Raw genomic sequence first — 26,631 nt, forward strand, 5'->3', positions numbered from 1 at the left:
TGTTTTGTGGTTATGTGGGAGAATGTGCTTGTTTGTAGGAAATACACTAAGATATTCTGGGGTTATAGGGCATCATGCTGGCGACTTACTAGCAAACGGTTCATGGAAAAAGATTTTTGTACTATACTTCCAACTTCTCCCATACCTTTGTGGCTGCTCCAAATTAAAACTTTTATTTCCAAGGGAAACTAGATACTAAAAAATAGTATGACTGAAAAGAAACAGAATAGCATAATTTTCATCAGCACAAGAATCAGCAGAGAGAAGAAGCATCACTGTAGAAAAACAATGCAAAGATGGGGAGGACAAACCTGAAAATCTCAACACAAATACGGAGAAGGGCAGAGGCGTGAAAGTGGTAGACAGAAGATAGAAGATGAGAAATAAGGAGACCCAGTGGACAAAGAGCCGAGACACTGATAACAAGCATTCAGGAAGAAAGGAACAAAATGGAAATGAAAAAACTTTTCTGAGATGAAAGAAAACCTATGTATATAAAGGAGCTCTCTGTATACCAAGAGAAATAAAAAAGAAGCTGGCAATTTTTTCAATTTATAAGGATGAGGAGTAGGGGAAATCTACAAGAATCCAGGCTGAGCAAGTTAGCTCAAGGGAACCGAAATCAGACAACTCTCAGGCTAATTTTTGACATTAGATTACAGAAAATGAAGGAGGTGATGTTGAAGGGGGAGAAAAAGTTGGGGGCTTCACGTGTGAATGCAGGAAATTGTTATTTGCAGGGATTCAAGATTTTACAATTAGTGCCACTCTATCTGAAGCTGGACTGTAACTCCAGGTGACTGTAACTCCGGATGAACTCCAGATGAACCAATAACTCAAAATAGACAAGATGTATAAAATAAAAGATAAAAATGGGAAGTGTTGATACTAGCTAAGCACAAACTTAAAGCTAAATAATAATGGAAACATGAATTCAAAGCAGTGCAAATACAATAATTCTTAAAAGACTAAAAATAATTATTTTATATTAATAAATGTGCAAGAAGGTGGAAAGGGATAAGAGAATGTCCTTATCTTTTGTGAAAGTGGAATCAATATCTATCATCCAATTGCTGACTTTGATCACTACAGAAATAAAGATTTTGAGTATATATTTTAGTCACTAATATATTTAAAATAGAATACTTCTAAATCACTAAAAGAAAAAAACATGTAAAAGATAATCCAGATATAAAAGGCAGAAAACAAAGCAAACTATTCAAGGACAAAGATACAGCAAGCACAAAATAAGATAAAGCAGTGGAATAAAATCATTCAATTATAATGAAAAATGCAAATTTATTAAAGTTCAATTTCCTGTTAACAAACAAAGATTCTTAGTGATCTGGTTTGGCTGTGTCCCCACCCAAATCTCATCTTGAATTGTAACTCCCACAATTCCCATTTGTTGTGGGAGGAACCTGATGGGAGGTAATTGAATTATGGGGGCGGGCCTTTCCCGTGCTATTCTTGTGATAGTGAATAAGTCTCACAAGATCTGATGGTTTTAAACAATGGGAGTTTCCCTGCACAAGCTCTGTCTTGTCTTGTCTGGCTCCATGTGAAACATGCCTTTCACCTTCCACCATGATTATGAAGCCTCCCCAGCCACGTGGAACTGCAAGTCCAATAAACCTCTTTCTTTTGTAAATTCCCCAGTCTCAGGTGTGTTTTTATCAGCAGCATGAAAATGGACAAATACACTTAGATTAACGTAAATAATATTCAACTATATTTTCTATACCAGGAACATGACTAAGACACTGTGACACAGTTTAAAGATAAAAGGATGGCCAGAGATTATATTGGGCAAATGTAAACAACAGCAGTAACAATCAAAGAAAAATGCAGAATTCATAGTATCTTCAGGGTTCATCCATGTTATAACATGTGTCAGAGTTTCCTTCCTTTTTAAGGCAGAATAGCATTCCACACATGTGGTCTATATTTATTAATAACGTTAGTATAGACCACATTTTGTTCATCTGTTCATCCTTCTATGGACAGTTGGGTTGCTTCTACCTTTTAGCTTTTGTGAATAACGCTGCTAAGAGCATGAGTGTACACATATGTCATGATAATTTTTTAAGTGATTATCCATTTAGGAAGGTTGCAGGAAGATGCCCACTTAGTGATAGGTGGTTTGAGAATTGCATATCAAAACCTTAGCACAGTATGGTTAGCTACACATTCAAATCACGTTGTGGTGCTTGTGCCACTCATAATGTTCTCTTTAACTGCCCCTCTCCCGTGGGCACTTGGCAGCTGTTTCTACATTGTGACACCCCTCCACGCACACACCTGCCCCTCAACCACAGAAGCTTGGACCAGAGGTGGACACCTGAGCTGACTGCAGCAGGGGCAGTCAGATGTTCTCTCTTGGGAACTTGAAATAGGACCCAAGAGATTCTACTTTTGCCTGGACCCATCTCCTGAAAAGAGAAGATAAAAATCCAAGTGCAATGAATTGCTGCTCTTCTACTTTCCATGTGGACCAAAAAGTAGAACAATCCTGTGTGCAGAAAGAGAATGATTGAGACGTGGGAAAATGTCCTTGGTTTCTGATGGCCCTTCAGTTCCTTGTCCTCTACCCTTTGTGAAGTCTGGCTGCAAATCCACCCTTGGGTTCTCTTCTCTGAGAGGCTTTTTGCTTATTCTAGCCTGAATTGATTTATTTACATCCAAAGGTTCCCAATGAATACAACCTAGGACCCGGTAATCCTACTTCTGGGAATTATGCAAAGATATTTGCATGAAGATATTGCTTGATATGTTATAACAGGGAAATTAGAAATAATCTAAATGTAAAAATAGTAAGACATTAGGTATTATAAATTTAAAATATATGCTCAGAGAGAGAGAGGGAAAGATACAGTCATTACAAATCATTCATGTACAAACCTGGGCAACATAGTGAGACTCTGCCTCTACCAAAAAAAAAAAAAATTAGCTGGGTGTGGTGGTGCATGCCTGCAGTCCCAGATACTCAGGAGATTAATGTGGGAGGATCACTTAAGCCCAAGAGTTTGAGGTTACAGTGAGAGCTATGATTGTGCCACTGCACTCCAGCCTGTGTGACAGAATGAGAACCTGTCTCAAAAAAGAAAAGAAAAAGAATCATTCGTGTAGAATACAATTCATTGATTTAGGGAAATGTTTATTTTATATTGTTCAGTGCAAAAAAAAGCAGGTGATTTTAAAAACTCAGGTGATGGTATCACAAGAAAATACAGTGATTATGGACTCCTACCCTAGACCACACTCACCACTCCTTGTGATGTTCTGAAAAAGAGATACAAGCAAGAAACAAAGGTGAAGGAAGGCATTTCAATATTAGCTGAGCATGGACTCCAAATTCAAAAGCAGAGCCTCAGTCCTTTGGTAAGCTGAAATGAACCATGTGAGCTCACGTTTTTTTTTTTCTAAGCTAATTTGGTTTTAAAGGTTTCAAATGAGGCTGAGTGTGGTGGTTCACGCCTGCAATCCCAGCACTTTGGGAGGCCAAAGTGGGCAGATCACCTGAGGTTGGGAGTTCAAGACCAGCCTGACCAACATGGAGAAACCCCATCTGTACTAAAAATACAAAATTAGCCGGACAAGGTGGCGCATGCCTATAATCCCAGCTACTCGGGAGGGTGAAGCAGGAGAATCGCTTGAAACCAGGAGGCGGAGGTTGCCATGAGCCGAGATCACACTATTGGGATCCAGCCTGGGCAACAAGAGTGAAACTCCATTTCCAAAAAAAAAAAAAAATAGATAAATAAAAGCTTCAAATGAAAGGCCAATCCAGGACACCCAGCAGCTTGAGGAATAATGTTCCCAGGAAGACGATAGGGACCATTGCTCACAATGGCTTCTGCTGAGCCCACTGCTGCCTAACATTAATAAAGCAGCTGCCCACCGCCCAGCAGTTCACATGTTCACACACACCAGAATCTGGCTACGCTCTCTCAGCACCTCACCCTCTTCCCCCCAGGGGAAGAAGGAGGGTATTCACAAAATGAAATGGGGAGTCAGCCTTGGATGTCCCCTGCCCCAGAGTTCTGTAGCAATAACATGGTAGATACAGTGGGATACCATCAACGTGGTAAGTGTGTGTGTGTGTGTGTGTGTGATGGGAAACAGGGAGGGCGTGTCTGTAAAAGACTCAAGATCCTCCAGCAAAATCTTCACAATACTTATGCCTAGATGGTGAGAGTTGGGAAATTTTTGTTTTGCTGCTTTTTAGTATCCCATAAGCTTTCCCCATTAAACAGACATTTGTAATTTTATGGCCAGGCACAGTGACTCAAACCTGTAATCCCGGCACTTTGGGAGGCCAAGGTGGGAGGATCACTTGAGCCCAGGAGTTTGAGACCAGCCTGGACAATATCATGAAATCCCATCTCTACCAAAAAAAAAAAATTGTAATTAGCCAGGTGTGGTGGCATGAGTCTGTAGTTCCAGCTACTTGGGAGGCAGAGGTGAGAGGATAGCTTAAGCCCAGGAGGTCAAGGCTGCAGTGAGCTGTGATTGTGCCATTGTACTCCAGTCTGGGTTACAGAGCAAGACTCTGCTAAAAAAAAAAAAAAAACAACAACAACAAAAAAAAAGGTAGTTTAAAAAAATGTAATGGAAAATCACCGCAGTCAAAACAGTAATCACAAAATATGAAGTACCCAGGCTGTATTTAAGTGAGGATTTGTTTTTATTCATTTTTTTCCTGGAAAAGTTTAGTATGCCTTAGAAGTTTCGAAGATAAGTATGATGCTGAGAATGGAAGGCACCAATTTTTTTAACTTATTAAGAAAAATTATAATTGGCTACATAAAAACTTAATACTTCTACAAATCAAAAGTGCCATAAATAAAACCAAGCAAATGATAAACTGGGAAAATATAATTAACCAGCTAAGGTCAACCTTGAATATTCAGAGTTCTTCAAATTTATAAGAAAAATAGGGACAAAGAAGGTCTTTCATAGCTAGACCTTCTTTCTGCCTAGACTTTTATAATGTCTCAAGCTGCAAGGTTTCCAGTGCACTGGATGTTGATGACACAATATGCAGTGCACAGAGGCACTGTTTTGTCACACCATATTGTTGGGTGATCATGAAGTGATGTTTTAAGTATTTAAACTTCTAGCATACTGGTTTATCGCAACTCTTTTAATAGACAGTTAAAAAGAGAGATGCAAATAGGCCATTAACATGTGAAAAATGCTTAGCCTAATTAGTTATCAAATGCCAATTAAAATAAAATAAATGCTGCTTTTTTGTTTAGCAATTTAACAAAGATTAAAACAGACGACTATCTCTCCCAGCTGGCCCTAAGTTCTGTGAGGGAAAGGGATGTATTTGTTTTGGCCGTTCTTGTATCCTCAACACTGGACACAGTGCCTGACCCAGGGTGGGCCCTCCATAGACAATCATTACACAAACTGGGTAAAAGAAGAATGATGGCGCCCAGTGCTGGAGGAACTGTCACTCTGTTCACAGTATCAATGGGAACTGTTTTCCTGGAGGGCAAAATGGAAGCATGCAGCGAGCGCGGATGTGGCCCTTCCTGGTTTATGTTAAATCAAAGGTAAACCCATTTGGTTACCTCAAGAGTGCCTCTTAGTTTTAGCACCCACATTTCAGAGAGCTTACATATCTCTCAATACAATACATTTCAGCAAATGCGTCTACAGAAAACATTTACATTTAGATCCCCCAAAATATAATACACCATTTTAAATAAATACATGTGCAGGGAAAGTCTCAAGTTGCATTCCAGCTACAGTTGGTAAAATGTCAGAATCTCATGCGGACTTTTGGAAAGGGGCTCCAATTCCATGGCGGGGATGTGTGTCTCAGAGGCTGCTGGCTCTGAGGTGTCACTCCATGCTGTTCATTGTGAACTGTACTCTACCACCTAGCGCCAGGCCTGAATGCATTCCCACCAAGCCTTTCATAGCTAGACCTTCTTTCTGCCTAGAGTTTTATAATGTCTCAAGCTGCAAGACTTCACGGTGCACTGGATGTTGATGGTACAGTATGCAATGCACAGAGGCACTGTTTTGTCACGCCATGTTTTTGGGTGATCGTGATGTTTTAAGTATTTAACTACTAACATAATGGTTTGTTGCATATATTTAGGTATTTTATTTTGTCTTAATTGCTTTTTGGATTTTGGGTTGAAGTACAACACAGTATAATTTTTTCCCACTTAAAATGATGGGATATAGACTCCTAGTTAATATCTTTACACAGAACATTTGATTTCCAAGAAAGGAGTACTGACATTCAGCAGGAGACATCTGTACTTTCAAAAGGGTTATGTACTTGAATCCTTTCTAGTCAAAAAAGAAAAAGAAAAAAACCATAAAAGATGCATTTATAAAAAAAGATTTCATTGCAGCTTTATTTTAAATTGCAAAACTTTTGGAAACCTAAATGGTTAACAGAGTATCTGTTAAATACATTCTAGTAAATCTGTATGATTAAATCCTATGAAGTTATTTCAATCACATTTTTGAAGAAATTTAATTATATGGGAAATTCTTGCAATATAATAGTAAGTATGCAAAGATCAATGCAAAATATATAACATATAATGCAAGTTGTATAAAACAAAAATATTTATATATGCAGAGAATAAACACTCCAAGAACGTACTGTAATTGGTTAACAGTCACTATCTCTGAGAGGGCAATGGATGAGTTTGATTTCTTCCTACTGTTCCATAGAATACCTCATATTTTCTTCAATGATAATGATTATATTTGTATTATTAAAGAACACTTTTTTAGGCTGGGCGCGGTGGCTCAAGCCTGTAATCCTAGCACTTTGGGAGGCCAAGATGGGCGGATCACGAGGTCAGGAGATCGAGACCATCCTGGCTAACACAGTGAAACCCCGTCTCTACTAAAAAAATACAAAAAACTAGCTGGGCAGCTACTCGGGAGGCTGAGGCAGGAGAATGGCGTGAGCCCAGGAGGCGGAGTTTGCAGTGAGCCGAGATCCGGCCACTGCACTCCAGCCTGGGCGACAGAGCGAGACTCTGTCTCAAAAAAAAAAAAAAAAAAGAACACTTTTTTAATATAGCACGGATTGGGGTGATTGGAAATAGTAACGATAATAACAATAGCAGCAGCAGCAAGAGCAGCTAACACTTGTATAGCACTTGACTCTGTGCCAGTAATAAAAGCCAGGTTATGAACCCACACTGAACTTTGCCTCAGTAAATAGCATCCTGCCTCTAGCATCATCCAGTCTCTGCCCATAGGGATGAATTCCAGTCTAGAAAATTTGTGAAGCCAGAAGTATCTGGTCAAAGATCAGAAGGGTCAGCTTGTTAGCTGACTTCAGTGGGTAATCGCAGAAGCCACGTACAGCATGTAGATGCTCAGTGGTGGGAAGAATACAGGGTTTGGGGGCCGCCAGACCTGGATTCAAATCCTGCCTGTGCCACCTAATTCCTGTGTGACCTTGAGGAACTTACTTCACCTTTCTGAATCTCACTTGCTCACGAGTAGAGTAAGAGCACCTCACGGCGCAGTCAGATGTTGTGAGGGTTTGAGTGGCAGCCTATAAAACACCTAATATCCACGAGGCACTCAGAAAATGCTCCTCTCCCACCCTTCAGTGCTGGTGATGATGTCACTGACTTCTTAGATCTCCCCTCCTTTGTTATGATTGATTTCAATAAGGATGACAGAAGATAAGCAAAAAAGACTTGGCTAAACTTGCCCTGTTTGCAGATAAGTACTCATGAATATCTGTGTGTGAATAAATGAGGGATGAGAAAGTGAAGAATTGAACAAATGAATGACAGCATACCTGGAGAGTGATGATCTTACCCTGACTTGCCTGCTTTTATCTTTTCAGCTTATCCACTCACCAAATGCCCTCCTCCCACCATCCTTCCCAATGCCGAAGTCGTCACAGAGAATGAAGAATTTAACATAGGTACCACCTCCCAAGCCAGCAAGAACTGCGAGCCCAGGACTGGGGAAGGAAGGGAAGGTGGCGGTGGGAGATGTTGGGCCAGTGGACATTACTCCCTGCTCCTGTCTATGGAGACAGAAACAGTAGGCCCTGTGCCAGCAGGTTCTGTCCACTGAGTTTGCACCCAAAATAAAATCAAAAGGGGAGCCAGGAAAACAGTTTTCTTCTGTGATTCAAGTCAGCATCTTTTTGAGAAATAAATCCATTCAAGACAGTATAAAATGTCCTGAAATATGAGACATTCCGAGGCTCAGGCAAGGCTGAGCTGTGAGAGGGGAGCAGTTGTCTGGGCCATTTGATGGGAGCCGAGCTAGTTATTTAAGTCTGAACAGAACATGATCCTCCTCTGATTATCTCACCTGGAAGTGGGTTCAAGGTACTAATGGGTGCCCATCAGCCCTGACCGGACTTCTTAAGAGAGTCTACATGTTGGTCTTTCTTTGACAGGTGACATCGTACGCTACAGATGCCTCCCTGGCTTTACCTTAGTGGGGAATGAAATTCTGACCTGCAAACTTGGAACCTACCTGCAGTTTGAAGGCCCACCCCCAATATGTGAAGGTAATTGCATGGATCCGCATCTGTATGGGGCCTAGAAGTTCCTCCTAAACAAAACCCTTGTTTTGTTCCTCTTTCTATTCCCAGTTCTTAGCTCAGTTACTGCCCCATAACATGAAAGTTCCCTTGGTAAATGTTGTCTGATGAATGAATGAGTGCATGAGGAATGAATGAGTGATCACTCTAGATAGGTTCTCTGCCCTCTTCTGATGTCTGAACCTGTGAATTGGCCACAGTGGCCACATCTATTTCCATCTGCTTTTTTTTCCTTTCCTGGAAATTTCTTGGAATTGCATACTGAGTACTGGAAGGAGGAAGTCCCTCCCTGGGCCCTTAGGGAAGGGTAGGCTCACACACCATCCCTGCTTTACTGATGCATGGATGCACTCAAGGCGCTGTGTGCCAAACCAGGCAACTGAGAGACCATAGCAGTCTTTATTCCAGTGTACTATGCCTTGACAGAAATGAATTCTCTTCAGCTAGTCACCCCAACTAAGATCAAAAAATAGTCTCCACTCATCAGGCATCTGACTTAAGGCAAGGTACCTGATTGTCCTGCCCTCAGTCTTCCCTTCTATAAACTGAGGATAATGATAGTACTTATGCCATGGGGGTATTAAATGGGTTAATAACATAAACCAGTTTAGGATGATGCCTGGCATGCAGTAATTGCTCCATGTCTGCTGTGAATATTATCACTAGTGCAACTACTGTTTCTAGAACTACTGCTACCTGCAAATATTCAGTAGCCTGTGGGGAAACAAGTCAGCCTTTCCCTCACTTCTGGGAAAGCAAGAGTAGGAAGAACCTGCAATATGGACGGTCAGTGAGGAATAGCAGACCCGGTAGAGGCAGGAGGGGACCACGAGGCCTAAGAGAACTTAAGTATCACCACATCTCAGTGCCCTGTGCTGGTCATCAGATTAGTGAAATCAGGAGCATGTCAAAGCTAAGTGAGTTTCCTCCTAGAAGACATTTGTTTTCCTTCTCCCCTTAAAATTAAAAAGGAAGCTCTATTGGGAAAAGTCAGTGAGTACCTTTCAAAGCTACTCAGGCAGAAGCCTGGATGAGTCCTGTGAAATTCTGGGCCACAGCAAGACTCTGTCTAGGAGCCCAGCCCCAGTGCTGATTACCAAGCCTCACTTCTCTGAAGGCAGAGGTGAGATGGGTGGACAGCCCGTAGCAAAGTCTTCTACCCAAAACAGCATTACCTGAGATTGTAATCCAGGGATTAAATTTTGGCCTTGCAGTTCCAGAAACTCCCTTTTACCAGTGTCCCAGAATCCAGCATACCCAGGAAGCCTGTCTAAAGGCACATCTACTGCAAAATACTGATTTCTCTGTGTGCAGTGATCGGAATACTTACAACTATTGTCAATGCACACCTTTGTACTGAAAGAACAATGTAATGAAGAAGCCGATTTAGTCCTCAGAACTTTACTTTGGTGTCCGCAACCCAAGCAAATGGCAGTGGATGGTCCTGAAATTGCTTTCATGCTGTGATGCTTGCCTGTGCTCCAGGACAGAGCACCTCCTCAGTGCTGGAGAAGGGCCTCTCTGAACCAGCAGCTTCCCACCCATTCATGGTGATGACAAAAAAACCAATCCTGTTCCTCCAGCTCCTCCTTTTCTAAGTTCCAAGCTCAATGTCTTCCTTAGAATGACATTTTTTTCTTTAGCTATATTAATCCTACTACTTAGGCCACAGCCAAGTTCTGGGACCTTTCTGTCCAAGATGCAGTTATCATCATTCCCTCTACAATTTATTGCAGCACTATGTTGCATGCTTTACATATATTATTTCATATTATATATATTTTTTTGTTTGTTTGTTTTTGTTTGTTTGTTTTTTGTTTTTGAGATGGAGTCTCGCTCTGTTGCCAGGCTGGAGTGCAGTGGCACAATCTTGGCGCACTGCAACCTCCGCCTCCCGGGAAGCAGTTCTCCTGCCTCAGCCTCCCGAGTAGCTGGTACTATAGGCACGCACCACCACGCCCAGATAATTTTTGTATTTTTAGTAGAGATGGGGTTTCACCATGTTGGCCAGGATGGTCTCGATTTCTTGACCTCATGATCCACCCGCCCCAGCCTCCCAAAGTCCTGGGACTGTAGGCGTGAGCCTCTGCACCCAGCATATAATGTTTTATATAATGCTCACAACAGCCCTGTAAGTTCTGTGTTATCTCTGTGTTGGAGATGGAGAAGCCATCACACAGAGAGGAGATAACTTGTTCAAGACCACACCAGTAGTAAGCGGCAGAGATGGGCTATAAATTCAGGTGTATTTGACTCAAAATCCCATGTACTTACCTCTGCCCTATACAGCACCATCTTTGTTCAAATAAAACCCATTTTATAGATTATCTCCTTTGGATCTGGGGAAGCATTACTGCTGTCTGTATGTATGTTCCATCCTCCCCTACTCAAAACCAGGTAGTAGAACCCACAACTTAACTAGGAAGTGATTCCAACCAACTGGCGAAGCCCAAGTCCCAGAAAGACTGCAATATTGACACAGGATCTCAGGCCACCTCATGTCATGGAGCAGCACAGTGATGGATGTGGGATCTGACTTGAATGTGCTCAAATGCTGATTTTCTAATGGTTGTCTTTTGTATTGGGAAAAGCAAATGTGTTGGCCGTAGTTCCATCTCCACCCCCACATACTTGGTGTTTCTCTTTCTTTCTCCAAGTGCACTGCCCAACAAATGAGCTTCTGACAGACTCCACAGGCGTGATCCTGAGCCAGAGTTACCCTGGAAGCTATCCCCAGTTCCAGACCTGCTCTTGGCTGGTGAGAGTGGAGCCCGACTATAACATCTCCCTCACAGTGGAGTACTTCCTCAGCGAGAAGCAGTATGATGAGTTTGAGATTTTTGATGGTAAGTCGGTCACATGCTGCATAGTTCTCTGCTGCAGAAGACATGGACTTGCTCCAGAACCCAAGGAGTCTATGCTGCAGTTTTCCTATCAGGGCTTGCCAGAAGCTCCACAGGATGTCTTTCCCTAACCACAGCAACCCCAAGGCCGTGGGACCTGAGGGGTGGCATGGCCCAAGCAGCAGAGCTGCTTGTACTGCAACTTGAACCTGTTACCGAACCTTTTCTTAACTCTAGCTCCCATTCAAAGCTGTTCCTGTTAATGTCAGCAGATAAATGCGTCATACCAGTATTCCCAAGTGAAGAGTGTGCTTCCTCCAAAACCCAGAGATCTACCAAACTGCTGCTGCTTTGGCTTTAAGAGGGAAAACGTGCAATAATTTGCCCTTTAATTTGGAGGGCATGTCTCAGCATGCTTCAGACCACTGGACCCTAAAAATTCCACAGCAGAACTTTGTAGGATTTATCTCTTACCCTCTGGAGCACATGCATCTTGCAAAGGCATCTTGCCAAAGCACTAATTGTCCCTTCTCACTCCTCAGATCCGATTAATATCATGTCCTCAATAGAGTGAACCAATATGTTATATTCTGCAAGATGTCCAGATGGTCCACATCCCTTTATACTCTATTATGACAGAGAGCAGGAGAAATAACATAGCTCTGGGGGAAACCATGAATGTATACTGTTGTCTACCTCATGTGAATGCAAACTGCTTCTGATCCTCCTTTCTGAAGGGTATGAAAAAGACTACATGGCCAGATCCATAGCTACATTCTATGTAACCAAGGCTGTGTTAATCTGTTCTAATAAAGATATGCGCCTACACAGCTGCTACAGTTGAGGCTCCTACTTTATTAGGTGTGTACTGTGAGACAGACCTGGTCCAGGACTCCATTTATTCTCAAAACAACCTTCATATACCCCTCCTCTGACAGAGTAGCTGTGATAATGCTTTGGACCCCCAGGTATCAGCATCAACTAACATCCTGTATCCAGAAGTCTTTGATATATCTGAACATTCCCTTGTCTATAATATTCTGTTTTCTGAGTACACAGTAGTAGGTGTTTGGGGGGAAGAACTGTAGGAACAACTGCTATATACAATTACTGTCATTGTGCAGGGTCTTTTTTCACAGGGACCCAGCCTCTTGGGAAATGAAACCTGGCTCAAGTCTGCAAACTGGGCAGGGAATTGCACCTTTCCGCTGGGGGCAGCTTTTCTCACCCTGCTCATAGATCTACTCATGATCTATTTTGTTCATCTAGTCATACTTGTTTTGGCTGCTCTTCTTGGCTTCCTATTTACTTTGCCCTCAGGAACATCATATTCTATGAGCCGTCTTTGTAGATCCCGTAGGCCAGGCTCTCCCAGCTGCCATTCCAGCCTTGCTTCCCATTTTAGTAATTACATCAACGTTGCTGCTGACCGTTAAGTAATTCCACCTGGTCTCTGTATTCTAGGACCTTCTCATCCCCATTACTGCTAGGGAGCCCAGTGTCTCTTCCCATCAGTTTTCACCCACAGAGGATAGCCATTAGTTACTCAGGTTTCCAGCAATGCTGGTGCTCACCCCCTCCAGGAAGGCTGGAGCTCCTCACCTCCTGATTGCGTTCGTAAATGGAGTGTCCGCCAGGTCTTCCTGAGAATTATGGTCGGCTTTTACACAGCAGACCTAGCCCAGCATGCCACTTCTCCTAGCTTTTCCCTTCACAGTTTGCATGGCAGTTCTGGTGACTCTACTTTGTTTAATATGATCCATTACTTTTTCCAAGCTTCTAAGGGCTGTCTTAGTGGCATCGTAGAGCCATCACTCAGGGCCTTTTCCAGAGTGATAAATCCTGTGTCATGGATTATCCAGCTTTATATTCTGTGCCCCTTCAACCAGCCCCCTCAGGATGCAATCTCAGGCACTTAAGGTAGAACAAAAGAAGAGGGAGGTCTTTCTCAAAGAGCTTTCAAAAGCAGTATTAGGGAGCTCTGTTACTTATGACCCCGAGATATGACATTTTCCTCTAGCTTTATTACTATGTATGCATTCCATAAATATTTTTTTCTATATAGCAGGCACTGAGCTTTTTTGTTTTGTTTTGTTTTGTTTTGTTTTTGTTTTTGTTTTGAAACTGAGTCTTGCTCTGTCACCCAGGCTGGAGCGCAGTGGTGCGATCTTGGCTCACCGCCTCCTGGGTTCAAATGATTCTATGCCTTAGCCTCCCCAGTAGCTGGGACTACAGGTACGCACCACCATGACCAGATAATTTTTGTATTTTTTTAAAGTAGAGATGGGGAGCAAGCTATGTTTTTAAAGCAAGCTATGTTGCCCAAGCTGGTCTCAAATTCCTGGGCCCACCTGCCTCAGCTTCCCAAAGTGCTGGGATTACAGGCGTGAGCTTAAATACACACAAGAGAAGTAGGGTGGCCAAGTGGAAGAAATTCCCAATTTGAAAACCAGTTCTTCCACTAACCAGCTAGTTGACCTTGGTCAAATCTCAAAATGCAATCAATTTCTTCTTACCTGCCAGCTCCTATAGGTAGGCAGGGACTTCCTAGAGTACTGCTTTAGAGCTGGGCTCAGGAGAAAAGAGCACCTTGAGCAATGCCTGTGGATGCAGAGAGAGGAGTGCAAGTACAAATGATTTTGCTGACTCTGAACAAGTCACCCCACCCTCTGAGCCCTGAGGTCTTCCCTGGAGGCTCCCTGTGATGACTCCCATGGTCTGTAATCCTGCGTCCTTCTCACCCCAGGTCCGTCAGGACAGAGTCCTCTGCTGAAAGCCCTCAGTGGGAATTACTCAGCTCCCCTGATTGTCACCAGCTCAAGCAACTCTGTGTACCTGCGCTGGTCATCTGATCACGCCTACAATCGGAAGGGCTTTAAGATTCGCTATTCAGGTGAGTGAAAAAAACACACAAATAAGCCACAGGCCCTCTCCTCATCGAAGCTGCAAGCTCCTCTGTGGAGACTGGGCAGCCATTCCCCTCCTCTAAATCTGCCTCACCTGAAGCTCAGTGGTCTTTGCCATTCCCCTACCTTCTATTTTTCTATTCCATTCCCCTCTTTGAACCTCTTCCCTCTTTTCTTCCCATACAGCCAGACTGTGTCTTCAGGATAAGTTTAACTATTTTATATGATCTGATAGTACCTAACAGTGATCCTGTCCCTTTAAGAAAGTTAGGAAATGCTAATAAAAGTTTCTTAAAACTAAAAAGCCCTAAGGCATGGATCTCTGACGGGCAGATGTTAAGCAGGCAGCAAAGGATGGGCTATATTTCAAGGCCAGGTGCCTTTCTTCTGCTCAGGAAGCCGTATCTTATAAACAGAGTCAGATCAAAAGGCCAAAGACTGACCCAGGCAACAATCTATAAGGACCAAAAAAAATATTCCTGGGAATATAATGAGATGGAGAAATTTGAATTTATCTGATCTCACATCATGGGAATTACTGTCTGTGGTTAGAAGAAAACTTCACAAGCTGCTTGATGGCCACTTTGAAGGCAGGTGGGTTCAGTGAACTGCTGACTGGGCTCTACAAGCTTGGAGGCAGAAATGAATTACTTAAGACCATGCGGGGTTCCATCATGCACCAGTTCCCTTTCGGCACTCTTTCCCCTGGCTACCTTTGGCCTACATTCCAGGCAAATGATGGACAAATTTCTAACGAATATTGGTTGGGGGCCAGGTGCGGTGGCTCACACCTGTAATCTCAGCACTTTGGGAGGCCAAGACGGGAGGATCACCTGAGGTCAGGAGTTTGAGACCAGCCTGACCAACATGGTGAAACCCTGTCTCTACTAAAAATACAAAAATTAGCCAGGCGTGGTGGCGTGCAACTGTAATTTCAGCTACTTGGGAGGCTGAGGCAGGAGAATCGCTTGAACCTGGGAGGTGGAGGTTGCAGTGAGCCAAGATCATGCTACTGTACTCCAGCCTGGGCAACAACAGTGAAACTCTGTCTCTAAAAAAAAAAAAATCTTGGTTGGAAGGAATGTCAAATTCAGTACCTGAAGTCCCACTTGCCACAGTCCATCTCTTCTCATGGGTCTCCTACTTGCAAGACCAGCCCATACTCAGCGGGTGAACAGTCTTAAAGAATCCCTGGGTGTAGCTTTCAGGGAAGAGCCAACCAGAGGAAGCTGAGGGCTCCTGGGAGGAGGTGGGTCTTGACTGTCTTAGAGCCTACATCCTCTGCAAAGTCCATCCAACCTCTCCTTTCCCTGGTACACACAGAGGAAGGGAGGGTCTGGGAGGCTGCAATGACTGAGTGAGTGCCCCAATGTCAGAGACCAGCTCTCTCACCCACTAGCTGTGAGATTATTAAGCAAGGCACTTCAGGCCTCAGTGTCCACATGTTGAAAAAGACACTTTAAGGTGCCTCTTAGGGGTGACTCAGGCAGAGTTCCTAGCAACTGCTCACTCAAACAGGAAATACAGCAGTTTGGTAGCATTTCACTCTACTGGTTGCTAATTAGGAACTGAACGCTATTAAGGAGTTACCCTTTCCTTGATGTTCTAAAGACTAACATGTTTGGGGATAATGAGTCAGTTGTAATTACAATACATATGCCACGAAGAAAGTGAATTAATTACATGGTGCAACAATTAGTACTTAATAATTCAGATAGAGTAGACGAGTGTAATTTGCACCTGCGTCTGTCACTGTGACTAAGTATATTTTACAACCGAGATTCTTGTTCCTGAGGGAGGTAACCATGTGGATATGGCACACATAGGACACAGGGGGCAAAGCAGGAATAGGGAAACAAATCCAGCTTGGAAGGCAGCTATTTAAAACACCAATTTAACTGGTAGAGGGATGTGATCACCAAAAAAGAGGCTGTAAGGGCCCTATACCCAAATCCTGCCTTATCCATCTCTGCCTGGAAGACCCCACCAGGGACTCCTAGGGCAAACAAAGAGAATTATCTGCCTGCTCCTTTGGTCATCACTCTTTCATGGCCTCACAGAACTCCCCCTGAGGATCCCTGACAGGCTTTATAATGTGAGTCCTTTCAGGCTGGGATTTTTTGTTTTGCTTTTATGTTTGTTTGTTTGTTTTTTGAGACAGAGTCTCACTCTGTCACCCAGGCTGGAATGCAGTGGCATGAGCTCGTCTCCCTGCAGCCTCCACCTCCTGGGTTCAAGCGATTCTCCTGCCTCAGCCTCCCGAGTTGCTGGGACTACAGGCATGCACCACCACTCCTGGCCAATTTTGTATTGTTATTAGAGACGAGGTTTCACCATTTTGGCCAGGTTGGTCTTGAACTCCTGGCCTCAAGTGATCCACTGGCCTTGGCCTCCCAAGGCCAAGGATTACTGCGTGAGCCACTGCGCCCGGCCCAGGCTGGGATTTTGGTCTGTTTTCTTCATTGTTGTATTGCAAGCACTTAGACCAACACCTGGAAGATAATAGATACTTGATATCTATTTGTTGAATAAATGAATGAAACAAGTTGAAGTCCTATGTGGAGGGAAAAGAACAACGGAAGGAAAAGGGGGGCCCCGGGTGCCAAAAGGCCCGCCCAACCCAATCCCCCCACACAACACGAAGAAGGACAATGACCATTTATTGAGCATTGAACAGTGAGTGCCCCATGCTGTGCTGGGGGCTTTATGTACACAGTCTATATTTACAGTTTAAACTGACCAAAAGTCTGTGAGGTAGGTATTACCAGTCCCAATTAACAGGTGAGGAAATTAGAGCAGAAGTGATTTGTCCCACGTTACAGAAACTGGTCAGACCAGAAATGGGACTGGAGCCCAGGCCTGACTAAGGTCAAAGTCCACACCCCTGCAGTCGCAGCTTTCTGGAACCAACCCCACTGGGTTCTACTTTCTAAGTCTGTTTGGAAGCTGAAGGGATTTGAGAGCCTGAACTTAGCCATACAACCAGATCTACCTTTGGACTGCAAAAGGGACCCAGTGCTTCATGAAGCTGTTTTTTTGTTTTGTTCTCTTTTTTTAATTTTGTTTCGGCTTTACCAACCTGACTGGGTGTTTTTCAATATCCACCATTCAGACTTTCCTCAGTAGCAGAGGATGTGGCAGTGGCAAAGACAAGGGGATGGGGAAGAAGAAAGGGAAAGGGGGCCTGCATGAAAGACGATGTCTGTCTTCCTGCTGGTACCAGTTCCCTGAACCTCATCTTGTTGTTCAGCCCCTTACTGCAGCCTGCCCAGGGCTCCACTCCATGGCTTCATCCTGGGCCAGACGAGCACCCAGCCAGGGGGCTCCATCCACTTTGGCTGCAACGCCGGCTACCGCCTGGTGGGACACAGCATGGCCATCTGTACCCGGCACCCCCAGGGCTACCACCTGTGGAGCGAAGCCATCCCTCTCTGTCAAGGTGAGAAGCAGGTGGAAAGCGGGTCACAAGGTAGCTCAGATCCAACTCACATCTTGGGTTTGTCCCAGGACTAGTCATTTCCAAATGTGGGTTTCCTCTTTGATAATTATTTCATTCTTTCCACAAGCATTTACTGAAGATCTGTAGTGCACAGCAATCTCAGTGTTTTGAGATCCATGGGGGAGATGCGTATGTGAGCACATCAATGCAAAGTGGCAGAGGAAGGAAGTGTTGTGTCAGGAGCATAATCAGTGTTGTGGGAGCCCAGAGGATCTGCTTTCTCCTGGCCAGCTGGGGAGGGCTCCCAGCAGAGGGGATGCTTGGACTCGGGCTCCTAGAGCAAGTGGTTGATCAAACACTTGAAATGTGTCAGTCAGTTTGCATGCATTACCTTTTATGATTTATGAGTTTTTTCCTTTAAAGTAATATACATTTAAACTAAAAATCTGAAGAAGAAAAAAAAACGGTAGATAATGCAAAAGAAAAAAGTGAAAATGAATGATAAACCTGAGATCACCACTGTTAACATTTCAGCGCATTTCCTTTTGTCTTTTATGTATTGATTATAAAAATAGGATCATCCATGTACAAAGCTCTTACAGATTTTGTGTCCCATAATGCTGTGCAACCATTGAAAATCATGGTGAGGAAGTATATTTAACTATATACTACTTTTTGAGATGGAATCTCGCTCTGTCGCCCAAGCTGGAGTCCAGTGGCATGATCTCAGCTCACTGCAGTCTCTGCCTCCCATGTTCAAGCAATTCTCCTGTTTCAGCCTCCCGAGTAGCTGGGATTACAAGCATCCGCCACCATACCTGGCTAATTTTTGTATTTTTAGTAGAGACAGGGTTTCACTATGTTGATCAGGCTGGTCTCAAACTCCTGACCTCAGGTGATCCACCCGCCTCAGCCTCCCAGAGTGCGGTGATTACAGGCGTGAGCCACCGTGCCTGGCCTCTATTGTTAACATTGTACTTCCTCATCATTATTTTCAATAGTTGCACAGCATTATGAGAAAACTGTCATTCATTTAAGTATCATTCTGTTGTTGGTCATTTGGATTTCTATATTCTTTGTGACTATAAACTTAGAATTCCATCTTTATGAATACTACATATTTCCTTAAAGCAAATTCCCAGAAATGAGATTGTTGCATCATTGTGTATGCAATTGTCGATACTGACTGCTGTATCGCAGCAGAAAATTTGTTTTCTGAAAATTTGTCCTCATGTATAGCAGCATGTAAGAGCTGTCTTTTCTCCCACGGTCTCAATGTTATGCACTGCATTTAAAAAAAGAAGAAAACATTGCCAACTACATAGATGAAAACAGGAAATCGCATTGCTACTTGATTTTTCCTTTGGTTCCCAGTAGTGGTGAAGTACTTTTTAATGACATCTCTCATCTCTAATCCTCACAACCTTCTCGCCTGTGCCTGTGTTTCCTCAAATAACAAAAACAATGTGCTATTAATAATCTACTCCTAAGCAAAGGTCACAGTGAACTGGCTGTCCACAAATGGCAAATGGCATTTGGCTTTGGTCTCTGCATCTCTGACTGCATTAACACGGACAAGTCTTTTTTCCAGAGCACCAGTTGGAACCTACCAAGTCTCTCATTTCTGTTACCTTACATCACCACCCAAAATTAGGCCTCCCCCAGGCTTCAGCTGACCCATCCCCATACTACTGTGCATGTCTTCTCCTGACTCCACCCCGTGCCTCCCACTGACGCCCTTCCTCTGAGCCTCCCACTGCGTTCTCTGGAATCCTAGTTCCATGGCCAGCAAGCATACATGCTCTGTCCCTACCCAGCTGGCTGTCTTCACTTCCTCCCTCCATGGAGACCATGGCTGTCCTCTGAGAGCACGTATACTGTGGCCCTTTCAAGTGGAGTGTTAATCCGCCTCCACCCACCTCCTACTTCCCTCAGAATTCTGCGCCAGGAAGGGCCTGGCATTCTTCCACTTCTCTACTGCTGCTTCCAACCCATGATTTTTTCCACTCCTCCTTTAGAAACTCTATGCCTCCTAATGCCTTCTCTCTCCTTCTCCAGCCCATTCTCTCACTCCGTGTCTCTCTCCCTCAGAGATCTCATTCCACCACAAGCCTCAAATACTTTGTGATTATATCCCCTCCCCTCCTACTCACAGGAAATGTCCCTCTTACCACCGGGTTTGGGGGACTGCATTTTGGCATGGAGATCATGAGACACAGGCTTTTAGTATCTCAGGCTGGAGTATTATCTTCTGTCCCCTTAGTTATCTACAAGAGCAAGGCCAAACCAGGGACCGTGAGAAGTGGCTGCTGCCCACTTCCTTCACTGCCCTCCCTGGGTTGACTCTCCATACAAGACACCAGTGGAGATCCAAGTATTTCTTCCCAAAGGATTCAAGGAAGCTGGGCAGGTAGTTGATCTGATATGACAGCTTGGCTAACCTAGTTCCACTGAAGGAGCTCGCAGCCTTTCTGTTTAGTCATTAAGAGTGTCATGTTTAAACACTCTCTCATTTCTCATTCCTTCTGTGTTCCTGATCCTCCTCTTCTGGAGAGTCCCACGCCTAGACCCTTCTTCCATCTTGGCATTCCAACTTCTCTCCCTCTGAACAGTCTACCCTCCCCCATTCATAATGGAGCCCCAGCCTGATGCCTCCTATTGGTTCTGGAAATTCTTATAGCATCAAGCATCTTGTTAGGCGATCTCAATGGGACTCTGCCCAAGCTCATTCTGGCTCTGAACAAAAAAGTTCTGAGCTCTAGACTAGTTGTCAGAGGGGATAGTGGATGGAGGCAGTAGTGGGTACTTTGGTAGATCAATCTTTCCATCTGTAATACCCCCTGAGCTATCAAAGGGCAAGGATGATTTATAAGTATTACTTTCTTTCAAAGACCAAACAGTCTACTCTTGCCTAAGTAATTCCTATTCCTCCTATAAACATAATGTCGACCCTACTCCTTATAAAATAATAACCCTGGCCATGTTGCTGCAGACATTTCTCCCCTGAGTTGTCCCTTTGAGATTCCTTTTCTTTGTATTCGTGAGTTAGTTCTGTCATTTTTTATATCCCATATCTTGTCCTTTCTTGGTTTTCACCCTCTTTTTCATGGGGTATACATATCCTTAAGTAAATTCTTAAGAAAGGGTTCATGAGGGGTACACTTTCTGAGACTTTACACGTCTGAAAGTGTCTATCTTTTTGCCTTCACACATGCTTGGTCAGTTGACTAGGTAAAATTCTAGTTTACAAATCATTTTCTTCAGAAGTTTAAAGCTTTGTTCCATTATCTTTGAACACTCAGTGTTGTTGATGGGAAGTCTTATGCCAGTTTGATTCTCATTCCTTCACAGTTATGTCTTTTTTTCCCCTCTTTCTAGGAACTTGGAGGAATGCCTGTGTGTCTCTGGACTTCTTAGATATACAAAATTCCATGATGGTGAATCTATGAGTGATTCTTTTTGCATTCCTTTGGCTCCCTTTCCATCTGAAGACTTGTGTCTCTCTTCAGCTCTGAGAAATTTTCATCTATGATAATTCCGTCCCTTCCACTTTTTGTGATCTCTCTTTTTGGAGCTCTGAACAGTTGGATGCTGGACCTCCTATATTGAGGATTGATCTTCTGTGTTTTCAGTCCTTTTATCTCATTTTTGGTCTCTTTTTTAAAAATATTCTGAGAAATTTACTTTTAATCTCCAATCCTTTAATGCTTATTTGGGCAATCACATTTTTCATTTCAAAGAACTTTTCCTTGTTTTTTGTTTTGTTTTGTTTTGTTTTTTCCTTCAGAGCACACTGATTTTATTTTATGAGTACCACATGTCACCTTGACTTTATCAGGATACTACTGATCAAAAGTTTAAAGATTATATATCTTCCGTTTCCTGAATTAACTCTGTTTCCTAAGGGGACGTTTATTTTAAACCTTATCTTGGTTTGTCTTGTTCACACTGCTGATTTTCTTCATATATATGATCCTTGATTGTATTTTAAAAGTAAGGGCCAGGTTGATTTTTTCAGATATGAGATGTGGATTACCTTTGTTGTTTTTATATACAGATATCTTGGTCCACTAAGTCTCTCCTATCAATGAGAAGTTGAGTTGAGTATGTGGCAGACCTGAGTAGGCAATGGGACAGCCTTTAGGCCAAAAGACCATAAATCCTATAATTAAAAGAGCTTTCCTCGGGGATGCCAACTCCCACCATAGCAGCCCTAATTCATTCTAAGAGAGTTCCCCTTCAGTGGAAAAGAAAATTCTCTCTTTTGTTTGGAGAGTAAATACTTGAATGTCTCTACACCATGTTTGTGGGAACAGATGGCAGAGAACTGGTTTCACCCTGAGGCTCCCTCCCATGTATTTTGAGCTACAGCTTCTTTGCACTTCTATCTTTATTCCTTTCTTCCAAACAAATGAACAAAACAACAACAACAACAAAAAAAAAACCACTCCTCTGATGATGATCCTCCCATTTTCTTTTTTATTATGAGACTTTACCTTTTTATTAGTTTTTACTACAGTTTTATTGGGACCTTGAGAGGGGAGGAAGGATAAAAATAGTTTCTTAGAATACCATCTTAAACCAGAAATGCTCATGACATTGTTTTCCTTTTGCTAGCTCTTTCCTGTGGGCTTCCTGAGGCCCCCAAGAATGGACTGGTGTTTGGCAAGGAGTACACAGTGGGAACCAAAGCCGTGTACAGCTGCAGTGAAGGCTACCACCTCCAGGCAGGCGCTGAGGCCGCTGCAGAGTGTCTGGACACAGGCCTATGGAGCAACCACAATGTCCCCCCACAGTGTATCCGTGAGTCCTTGGGCAATGGAGGCGGGTGTAAGGAAGGGCTAGATGGGCAGCTGGAAAGATTCCTACAAGGAGCAAGCTAAAAGGACAATAATGAGGAAAAAGAAAAAAAAAAAAAAAACATGGACATGGAGGCTGGGGGATTTCAGAAGAGGAGGCAGTTGCTGAAACTGCTCTCAGCGTTGATGACCATTGTGCCCTAAGATGTTTCCACAAACCACCATGGAACTTAGGAATGGCCTGGTCCACTCCCTTTTAGATGGAAAACCTGTCAGAAAGTTTGCATGAGTGTCCCTTGATTCCAAAGCTCTAAAACAACAACTTTTAGGCCAGATCACAAAATGGTAACCTCCTCAGCTATGTCTGGTCCAAAGACAGAGGTTTTTGTTTGGTTTGGCTTTCTGGCCTACACAGTGCTTTATAACAGATTTTGAATTACTCCACGATCTTTTAAAATCAAGAAATTTTCATTAAAATCCAGATTTCTGTCTTCTCTTGAAAAATGAAAATCTAACCAAATGTAACTCGAACATTCAATAATCAACCGTGACTGAGTACTATTTCTGTTTTTTAATTTTTAATTTTTTGGCAGAACTGTACTTCCCAGTTAGCCACATCCCCCACTCAACCCACTCTGTTCATTTCCCAAACCTGCCTGAGAACTGAAGATTCCTGGATTCTTCATTATTGCATTAAGGTCTCCAAGTCCCTTGATCTGGGGTCTTGCAAGGTCTTCCACAATTAATCAAGTAATTAATCCTCCTCTGTGTTCCTCATTTCCCCCAGCTGTGACCTGTCCTGATGTCAGTAGCATCAGCGTGGAGCATGGCCGATGGAGGCTTATCTTTGAGACACAGTATCAGTTCCAGGCCCAGCTGATGCTCATCTGTGACCCTGGCTACTACTATACTGGCCAAAGGGTCATCCGCTGTCAGGCCAATGGCAAATGGAGTCTCGGGGACTCTACGCCCACCTGCCGAAGTAAGCCCAGGAAGGGAGGGTGGGCAAGTTTGGCAGAGTCCCTCCTACCTAAGCTGTCTCATGCATGGGGTGAACTGGGGTGGGGGAAAAGAGGGTATCACCAGGGATTGCAGTGTACTGCTTTTTAGACTCTCATCTAGTAGAATCAGGAGCTGGGAAAATGCTTACTCCTTTACTCCTTTATGGAAGTATTTCTTAGCATCTTCTCATCTTATCAAAAGCTGCCTTTCTCCAGATGAGCATCCACTAATTCATTTCTTTAACATGCATTAGGCTCTTACTATATGCCAGACACTGTAGAGGTATGAAGATAAAAGGTTTTGGTTTCTGCCCACATGGACTTTATACTCTACCAGAGAGGCAGACACATAAAGAAGCAATGATAATGTGGTGTGATAAGACCTCAAATGGGAGTGTATATAGGAGGAATGAGGGTAGCACAGGGGACTGGTCACCTAAACCTGCCTGCCTTCTCCATTGTCAGTTGTTTTTCTTCGGTTTTTTAATACAGTTTCAAAGGTCAGAATCTATGGGAAGACACTCTGAGACAGGCTTATTAGAGGGTGTTCTTGAGAACACCACCTACAGAAGGGGAAAGAAAGGAGGGAAGGAAGCAGGACTGGGCAGAAGGAGAATTGAGCTCTGATGCAGTATCCGTGAAAGCCTCAGCTCACCCTCCAGGGAGCTCTGCAGCTGGGATGACCCCTCAGAATTGTCACAAGTTGGAGCAAGGGAACTGTTATACTGCCACACTGACCAGCCACTGGATGCAGGCTGGCCTAGGAAAGGGACATGACCTTCCTAGGTGGGTGGACTCTTCAACCACAGCAATCTGAAAAGGGCTGCCAGCCAAGGGTTGTTTTCCAGCAGCTGGGGAAATAAGTCCCTCAGTCCTAAAAGGGGCTCTGAGTGGCTCACCACAGCATGCACTACAACAGGGACATGCTCATAATATTTATGTGACCAGTGCGGATGTCATAGAGGAAGCAAGTGATTATAAAGAGGTAGAAGGAAGTGGTCAGTGAGAAGTGGGAGTTTGAGACTGGGAAGGAGGAGGAATGGTATCTTCCAATGCCTGTGATCCAGGTTGGGCATAGATCCCAGCATTTGAGAGGCTGAAGTGGGTGGATCACTTGAGGTCAGGAGTTTGAGACCAGCCTGACTGGCATGGTGAAATCCTGTCTCTACTAAAAAAAAATAAAAAATAAAAAAAAATTAGCCAGCATGGTGGTGCCCACCTGTAATCCCAGCTACTTGGGAGGCTGAGGCAAAAGAATTGTTTGAACCTAGGAGGCAGAGGTTGCAGGGAGCCGAGACTGTGCCACTGCCTGGACTACAGTACAAGACTCCATCTCAAAAAAAAACAAAAAAAGCCAATGTCAGTGATTCAAGACACTGTTGTCTTTACACGCTGTGGTGCAGACCGCACAGTGGGATGTAACCACATGTGTGGCAGAGTAGTCCCAAACGTTTGACAGCCTCACTACAATGCAGCCACTCACATTTCAGTGCAACCTTGGCAATTAGGCCTCACCTCATACCTCAGCCAGAGGCTCTCAGCAGTGCTCTGTTGACAAAGAGTGTGAGGCTGCTGCTGGGCTCAGAAAAGAAGGGCAAGGAAATTGGTTAGCAATGTCTGCCCAGGGCACTAAGGAACATACCACAGAATCGCCATCTCTTCCTAACCTAATCTCAGCCACCTGAGGAGGATTAAAAAAATACACAGGCCAGGGCCCTGTCTCCAAAGCTGGTGAGTCAGGCACCTGCAGTGGAGCCAGGTATTTTAAACAACCTTTGGGGGCTTCTGGAGACACCTCCAGTTGAGGTGCCACATTACACAAGTCAGCATCACAACCCATATTCTGGTCAGAAATTCCAGCAGAGTAAGGTTGAACAGGTCTTATTTTTGTCACGGTTTTTGCTAAGCAGAAGTAGCCATGTCCCTCCTCTTGGGGCTGGCTTACTGAGCATCTTGTGATCCTTTTAGTCATCTCCTGTGGAGAGCTCCCGGTTCCCCCCAATGGCCACCGCATCGGAACACTGTCTGTCTACGGGGCAACAGCCATCTTCTCCTGCAATTCCGGATACACGCTGGTGGGCTCCAGGGTGCGTGAGTGCATGGCCAATGGGCTCTGGAGTGGCTCTGAAGTCCGCTGCCTTGGTAAGTGGCCTCTCCAGGCCTATCCTGCCCAGTTTTTCTCCACGAGATAGATTAGATCTTTCCAAAGCTGGGATCCAGTCTTTGAACAGTATTATTTCACCTACTGACATAAAATGCTTAATGCAAACACCAACTATTGGGCATTAGGCATGACTAAAACCCTGGAATAGCTTATCCCAGGCCACCCAAAAGAATGAGAAGAACTTCAGATCTAAAGAGACAAGCCTTTGAGGGGTTCTCATTCTGGTTAGAAAGGCAATTCCTTCCTATTGGCCTTTGAATAATGAGTAAAGCCTTAGTCTCCATTTTTTGAAAACTTGTAGACATATTCCTGTAACACACCAAAAATACCTTTTATATTATCTATTAGCAAATTTTACACACAACATATAGATCTATACATATATACTAAGCAAATGACAGAAACATAAAACAACCTGGTTTCCAAAGGACAAAGTTATCATTTCCTCCATGGCTAATCCACCCATGGTTCTATAGTTCTGTCTCCTCTCACGCCTTTCTTGGACCCCTAGAGTCTAACAGAGGGCCCCAGCCACATAAACCTAATAGGATAGATTGGATGGTCTGTCCTGGGGTGAACAGTGCGGTCTTGCCCCTGTCCCAGGCCCATTAAGGACACAGTCACAGGTTATTTCCACAGAGAGCCAAAGAAAGCTGGCGGAAATGCCAGGAATATACTCTACCCAAATCCCATATAATAAAAAGAACTCATCTAGGTGCTACTCAAGGAGAAGGAAAGAAAGATGAATTTAGCCAAACCATCTGTTTTTACATAGTTGTTTCAACACAGCCGGGTTTTGATTGCCTTAATGTAGACAATGGTGCCCTCCATGCAGCAGATGCTCAGTGAAAAACAAGATGCCCAGGCTGGGTGTGGTGGCTCATGCCTTTAATCCCAGCACTTTGGAAGGCCAAGG

The 26,631-nt window shown here is 43.7% G+C and overlaps 1 protein-coding gene across 1 annotated transcript in view; it reads left to right on the plus strand.

The window, feature by feature from the left end:
* The window catches only part of CSMD2 (CUB and Sushi multiple domains 2), a 432,839-nt gene that overhangs the window by 347,848 nt on the left and 58,360 nt on the right, over positions 1-26,631 (plus strand). Inside the window, exons 44-51 of the mRNA XM_011972538.1 lie at positions 7,850-7,930; positions 8,417-8,530; positions 11,221-11,409; positions 14,153-14,299; positions 17,563-17,751; positions 22,369-22,554; positions 23,338-23,532; positions 25,520-25,693. Of these exons, the coding sequence (XP_011827928.1) occupies positions 7,850-7,930; positions 8,417-8,530; positions 11,221-11,409; positions 14,153-14,299; positions 17,563-17,751; positions 22,369-22,554; positions 23,338-23,532; positions 25,520-25,693 (1,275 nt within the window). The remainder of the gene's footprint in view (positions 1-7,849; positions 7,931-8,416; positions 8,531-11,220; positions 11,410-14,152; positions 14,300-17,562; positions 17,752-22,368; positions 22,555-23,337; positions 23,533-25,519; positions 25,694-26,631) is intronic.

Source organism: Mandrillus leucophaeus, unplaced genomic scaffold, assembly GCF_000951045.1.
Source record: "Mandrillus leucophaeus isolate KB7577 unplaced genomic scaffold, Mleu.le_1.0 Scaffold1297, whole genome shotgun sequence".
Classification (NCBI taxonomy): domain Eukaryota; kingdom Metazoa; phylum Chordata; class Mammalia; order Primates; family Cercopithecidae; genus Mandrillus; species Mandrillus leucophaeus.